The 6,702-nt window shown below is 42.8% G+C and overlaps 1 protein-coding gene across 1 annotated transcript; it reads right to left on the bottom strand.

Moving 5' to 3' along the window:
- Positions 1–566: 566 nt before the first annotated feature.
- cdt1 (chromatin licensing and DNA replication factor 1) lies at positions 567–6,171 on the bottom strand. Its single transcript, XM_030379551.1, has 10 exons — positions 5,560–6,171; positions 5,283–5,414; positions 4,899–5,179; positions 4,603–4,794; positions 4,371–4,516; positions 3,800–3,900; positions 3,380–3,568; positions 2,864–3,031; positions 2,378–2,579; positions 567–1,388 (listed from the first exon to the last, which is right to left on the bottom strand). Exons 1-10 carry the CDS (start codon positions 6,022–6,024, stop codon positions 1,225–1,227), a joined length of 2,040 nt encoding a protein of 679 aa, XP_030235411.1. The 5' UTR covers positions 6,025–6,171; the 3' UTR covers positions 567–1,224.
- Between the last annotated feature and the right edge of the window lie 531 nt (positions 6,172–6,702).

Consider the following 6,702-nt stretch of genomic DNA (forward strand, 5'->3'; position numbering starts at 1 on the left):
TTTCTAATACTTCCTTCTGTCGGAGAGCTGCCCTCAGCCTAGACAACAAACTCAGAGTAGGTCTAACCACCTCCCGAGCAGGTTAGACCCACGGCGTATGTTGCCGCAGCAACTAACTCTCGGTTGCGCTGAACCTGCTACCTGAAACGGAAAACCCAGAGTTTCCACTTACTCAGAGCGAACAAACTCGGGGTTGCCTCAAAACCAGCTACCTGAAACAGGGCTCTGATTGCAGCATTGTTTGTTTCTAAAGCACTATTAGCACATTGCAAATCTATTTTTTTTAAACCATTGACACACTTTTAAATAAATCTTCAAAAAATATCTCAATCATTTTAAATAGCTTACAAATGCATATTCATATATGAACAATGCTTACTAGGAATCCACTATTTACTACCCCTATTTAATGCTTTCAAGTTGTTATCCTAAAGTGCTATTCATCCCTCCCAAAAACCCGTTACTAGATTAGTTATTCTATTTATGTCATGTATAAGTATTATATAAACATATTTAAAATAAACAAATCACGTTAGACAAAATCCAAAAAGCTCAGAGTATCAGCATCCTGGTATTTATCAATATATTTAATTCATATAAAAAGTTAGCAGAATCAGGGATGCAATAGGTCTGTTAATCATAAACTTAACAGCTTCAAATGGAAATTCAGAGCTCACTTGAACAACCCATAACTTGGTAACAAAAGTAGTGATGTGCTAATATCGTCTTTGTCGCATCGTTTGAATAAGCTTCCAAATACAAAATAACTGATTTTTTTCTGATTAACATATGTACATTCATGCCCTTAAAATCTGACACACCAACACAGTAGCATTTATTAATGCTAAACCAAAATAAAAATGTAAAGCTCAGCAAGCCACACCTATACACAAACATGCACACTATCCCCTGAAAATCCTGCATTATCCATGTTGTTCACTTGAGGTGTGCTATTATTATTGGACAAAAGCTGCCATTGAATGTCAAGGACACAACCTCTGTCAAAATGATTATTCAACTGCTATGCAGGTTCCAGGTATTTTGAGAGGAACGGGGGTAAAACAGTCCAGGTTACAAACGGAGATGGTCATCTTAAAACCACTTAGTTATTAAACGTTTTTTCAGCCTGCTTACTAATCACTTTTGACACCATTAATGACTGATTAAAACTTCAAGACCAAAAGATGCATATTGAAATACGTATACACACAAAAACACATTTCTTCAGAGCCTCTGTTCCTCTTTAAGCCTAAGGGAAAGTTTGTCTTGAACAATGTGGAGGTCCATATTCTTGCAGAGCTTTAGGTAGAAGTCCTTCCTGACTGGATGGATTGTCAGCCAATCAGGGACCAACTCTGCCAACAGCTGGAGGTGTTTCTCCATCTCACCTAGAAGAGGGCGACAAAAGTGTGAGGAACAAAAATAACACATTTCCCAAGATACCGTTTGATGCACCAGTAGCCTACCAAAAGCTGTGACTATAACAAATACTGTAAATACACATTTACATTAGAGCCGTTATTTTATACTAAATACTATATCTGGTTTGGTTGAAGGAATAGTCTAACGCACAAATAGGACTAATCTGCATGCCAAAATCAACGTCGCTTGTGGTCTTTTAGTTAAACAAGCAATCATCGCCAAGGAAAGTGCTATGATCCGGTAACTTCCCCTTAAATCCGAGGGAAGGCATCCAGGAATACATCAACCCCTGGCTGGCTGTTATAGAGCTTAAATAGGGAACGGCAGACGGAACGCAAAGGGACACGAATCAGCTGGAAGCACTCATATTCTTCTCAAGGCTAATTGTTTGAGTATTTCTAATACAGACGTTCTGTAGGAATTTCCCTGATAGTTTACAGGACGTTTTGTGAACGACGAAAAAAATCTCAATAATGTCAAGCAATATATCAAAAGTTGGCACATCTCAGTACCACCACGGCCCCAGACAGTTCTTTTTGCAACATGCATTATTGCAGTTGGCCCTCATGCCGTGAATGTGCTCCGCCACACACCAGTTGGTACGTAGGTATCAAAACAGTAGGCAGTTCCTTGAAAGTTAAAATATAAAAAATAAACACTCTTAGCCTTTTATGAGACTGGAGCACAATCTCGTCCATACTGGCACGTTGGAAATAGCCTAATTTGATCCTAACAAATAGTGCAAAAAGGTTTTTAAAATAGAAGATACTGTGTTTCTAGCATCACACAAATTATAAAACGGTTAGTCAGTGTTCTCGGAGAGTATTCATTTTTCTGTCCCTCTCATTTGGTCTTCACCTGAACCCTAACCTCTTTGGACTCGGACTCGACAATACCCATTAGCTTTGGTTACTTGTACTGCACATTTGTCCTATAAAACCCTATGTGTACGCACCTGTGGAGAGGGCAGACCTGTAGCTGGCCACCATGCGGTTACACGCCATCTCCATGATCAGAGCCGGTTTCCTCTCTGCAACGAACACCGTCCTCAGGATGCGGGCCAGCTCCGTCAGACGGGTCATCATGAGGAGGCGCAGCTCCTGGGCCGGGTTCCTCGTCATGGCGGCCTCCAGCTTCTGGGCCTCCTTTGCACGGATCTGACAAAACGGACACCTATTTTAAAAAAAACTGACCGACTCAAGTCAAAGACCCGGTGGCTGCGACGCAAACCTCTGCTTTTGGTACAGAAGTCAAAATTACTGTACCGACAGCGATACATTGTTTCACCTTCTTCTGCCAAATGTACTTATTTTAAGTCGCTTTGGAGAAAAGTGTCTGCTAAATGGTCTGAATGTATATGTAGAAGTCCTTCAGCGACCTGAACCCAGATTCAGCTGTAGACATCATAATAAGGACTGTGGTACTGTTACATGGCACCTACCCGATCTAGAAGGGCCTGAGAAACTCCTTTGAGGTCCCTGGAGGTTGTTGAAGCAGGAGCTACCGGCTCGTTGGTCCCTGTGGTCGGTGATGAGACAGGCTGTTGCTCCTCACCAACAGTGGATGCTGCGGTCGTCTTTAAGGCTGCACAGGTCAACGCGCTCACCATCTGGAATGCAAGCATTACATGTTAAAGTGGCAGGCTAGGGCTGAACGATTTGGGGAAATAATCGAATTACGATCATTTCGACAAATATTGTGATTAAGTAGGGAAAAAAATTATTGTGATTTACATATCGCGTTCTATTATACCAGTCCACGAGTCTTGCTAGACATTACCTGGAATATACAAATATGACATGATTTGTAATCCTGAATATTTTTTTTACGTTTTATTTAACAAACGGCACTATATCATAAACTGAATGCAGATAAAGTGAGGGGCAACGGACCATTAAACCTCATGTCGTGGCTACAGAACTGCAACATAACGTCTCACATAGCAGCAGTAGTGTACCTTGGGGGTCAGTAGTGAGCGAGCCCTGTTCAGAACCTCCTGAGCGGAGGTGAGTTTCTCCACGTGAGGGGGAGCGGGGAGCTCTTCTGGCACGATGGCAGGCACCATGTCCACTTGGAAGCGAGGGTGCCAGCGAGTGAGTTTGTCCTCTGGCACCAATAGGGCAGGAAACCGTGAAGACAGGAAGGTCTGAAAATATTACAACAGATTAATTAGCCAAGAGTTTGAATCTTATGAATGGGTTAAACGGATATAGCCCATTTCACAAACAACGCATTGATGAAACCTCATATTGTAAAAACGTTATGCCATCAAAGCTGAAAACATTGCATCTTAAGTGCTGATACATTCAACAAAACAACAGACATGGCGAAATTGGTATTATTATAGCCAAGGGGAACATCTAGGTGTAGTACTTACCTTGTGATGCTCTTTGACGTGGCCCACCAGATTCTGGTGGAAGATGCGTCTTCTCTCCAGGAGGCGAGACGCTGTGAGAAGTGGCCGGGCCTCTTTTTGACCTGAAAGAAGACGCCACAATGAAGGCACACTTTACAATGCTACGCTCTGTGGCAACTTCACATCAACATAAACTAAAAACGTAGTTATACAAGGTTTGGCAGAAGGCATTAGTATACATCCTTACAAATGTAAGCCAATGATTTGGGCTTGACACATCATTGTACACTGAAGACCTCTGGCAACTATGAGTATACTATAATGTTTCTCAGCTTTAATGATGTCATGCTATCAATGTAGAACAAAGAATGCGCGCAGGATCCAAACTATACAGCAGTGCAAAGTGCCTCCCCCCACCCATTACTACCCACAAGTAGGTTTGCAGACCATTGCATTGAATGACTTCAATTCCATAAAATATAACTATGGTCAAGCAAAGCCCATCATATCACTGTTTCCTTGAAAGCCCCATTACAGCAAATGTTCAATAGAGAAAGCAAATGTTACAAGGGCCCATTGGCCTCCTTCTCACCTGTATTCATGACAGGCTCCAGGGTCAGCTGATAGCTTCCCTTCTTGATATTGGAATTGAAAGTAGGGATGTTTCGTTCCTGCCTGAACGCATAGGCGCCAGGAAAAACAGTTTTCATCTGTCCCATGTGACTCTGCTCAAAACGCCTGTAGAGCAGACAAACAGGAAAGGTCCATAACCAGATACACAGACACAAAGAACACAATGAGGTGCAACACCAAAGAACACTTACTTATGCATCATATCCCGAACCCCTTGCTGGACCTTGGCGAAAGTCACCGTTTCATTGCGGTTGTAGAGCATTCCAACAATGGTGTCTGCACTTCTAAACATCTCAGCCAGGAGCTTGTACTGGTACGGTAGTGTGAGGCCGGGGGTCTCATCCTGGGCCAGCGTGTGGTAGCGCTGGTAGGCTGGCAGATTGCTGTAGAATAAAACAAAAAGCATCATCACGCAAATGTCCAATACTGAAGTGTTTTTTGTTTCATTTAATATCCGGTCAACCCAACACGTTTACCCTTTACACACCTATCCTGAGCTTCAGTGTTCCCAGCATCCGTCTTCCCCTCCTTTTCCTGCGTTGTATTTTTGGAAGTATTCGTTGACTTAGCAGATAGTTCTTTGGCTCGAACCACCCTCTTCTTCAAGGCAGCAATGTCAATGCAAACTGGTGGTGTTTTAGAAGAAGTGTCTTCGTCCTCTGCCACCGGGGTCGTCTTTGTGGAAGAGATGCTGGGAAGATTCTCAGCCCGTCTTCTGATAGTCTCTAGGCGTGATTTGAGACCCACCAGGTCTTCTTTGGACATGGCCTGTGATAGCCAAAAAGGAGGAATGTAACTTACCGGCCTTTTTGTTATTTATGCATACATATCCAACTTAAACCTCTGTAGAGGGATTTGGCCCGAAGCTTACATTAGTGTCGAGACTGCCTGCATGTTGTCTGGAGGAGATCCTTGCTGCCGGGATATTCAGCTCCACTCCTTCGGATACATGAACCAGTGCTTCCGCTGGAGCCAGGTCGTCTGCACGGCATTTTTCCGTAGCCTAGAGAGAAAAATATCAGAAAAAAGTTTAATTACTATTGTAAACGTACTGCAACGTTATAATTTCAATGTGGGAAGTTATAATAATTTAGCTGACGTAATTGACGCCGAAGAAAACAAGCAGTAAATCTTCCAGAATTCCACACCTCTTCATTTTTTGGGAGTATCAATCTTTTTCTGGCCGTTTTCCTCTCCGTCTTTCGATCTTCTTGTGCGCCTTTGCTCACATCCAGCTGTCTTCTCTTCTTCGCAGTGCTGTGGTCCTTTGCAGCCGACGTTACGGAGCCCAGGTCCGCGTCCACCGAGGTCCGCTTGGGGGTGACGGGACTCGGAGGGGTCTTCCTCTGGCCATTAGGGTTAGACCAGTGATCGGTCTCTTCTCCAACCACCTCTGTGGCAGCAACGATATTCCTGACAAAGTCCCGATGTATGGACTTTGAACAACTCGAAGAAAGTGGCGTCGAGCAGACTGTGGATGGCAAAAACACTTTACCGGACAGACCATTGTCCCCCGACACGCTGCTGGTTCTCGTTCCCTTTCGGCGCGTCGCTTCTTGAGCGCTGCTCTTCTTCTTCTGCGGGAAAAACGCCGTAACGCGAAGCTGCGCCATGGTACTGAAGACAAGTTATTGTAAAGATCTCGGTGATATTTGTCCACTAGAGTTGTTGTTGTACGCAGCGTTGTTTATATAGATCGCAGCGAAACAGCAGAACCGGAAATGGAGCTTAGCTTTGCCGCGAAAAAGTTGTACTATTCGGTCCCCGATTGGCTAGAGACGAGTGACGTAGAGAATGCGACGGAAGTAACTAGTTTATTTCTTAGTGATCCCTTTAACAATAGGTGCATGCCTTTAAACCTAGTATATCTTTAGTTTATTTATTGGTAATCCTTTAACCTTATTATAACTTTAGTTTATTTACTAGTAATCCCTTTAACGTAGTAAATGTACCCAGGCCCGTTTTGGGAATTTTCCAAAATTTTGGAAATATACTTTATGCATCCCTACACCTATAGGTGATCAATCCATAATGAAGTTATTGATTTAATCTCATTAATTATTTTTAAGTAGTTAGAATTCTAAGATTCATTAGAAAGGAAAGATACCTGTATAACATCTTACAAACTGTTTTATACATTCCTAATGTGCAGAGGCGGACAGAGTACACAGCTTCCTCACTTGAGTAAAAGTACAGATATCCTTTGCTAAATTTGACTCAAGTACAAGTAAAAGTACCAGTCAGATGTCTACTTAAGTAAAAGTACTGAAGTACTTGTTTTTAAAAGTACT

The sequence above is a fragment of the Gadus morhua genome, chromosome 15 (assembly GCF_902167405.1).
Source record: "Gadus morhua chromosome 15, gadMor3.0, whole genome shotgun sequence".
NCBI lineage: Eukaryota > Metazoa > Chordata > Actinopteri > Gadiformes > Gadidae > Gadus > Gadus morhua.

What these genes read in the sequence shown, in the direction of transcription:
- cdt1 (XM_030379551.1), bottom strand. Translation starts at nt 6,024, where the DNA reads ATGGCGCAGCTTCGCGTTACGGCGTTTTTCCCGCAGAAGAAGAAGAGC. An exon ending in TACTCCCAAAAAATGAAGAG is followed by an intron (nt 5,415 to 5,559) that starts GTGTGGAATTCT and finishes TTTTCTCTCTAG; the next exon opens with GCTACGGAAAAATGCCGTGC. An exon ending in ACGTCAAAGAGCATCACAAG is followed by an intron (nt 3,569 to 3,799) that starts GTAAGTACTACA and finishes TAATATTTTCAG; the next exon opens with ACCTTCCTGTCTTCACGGTT.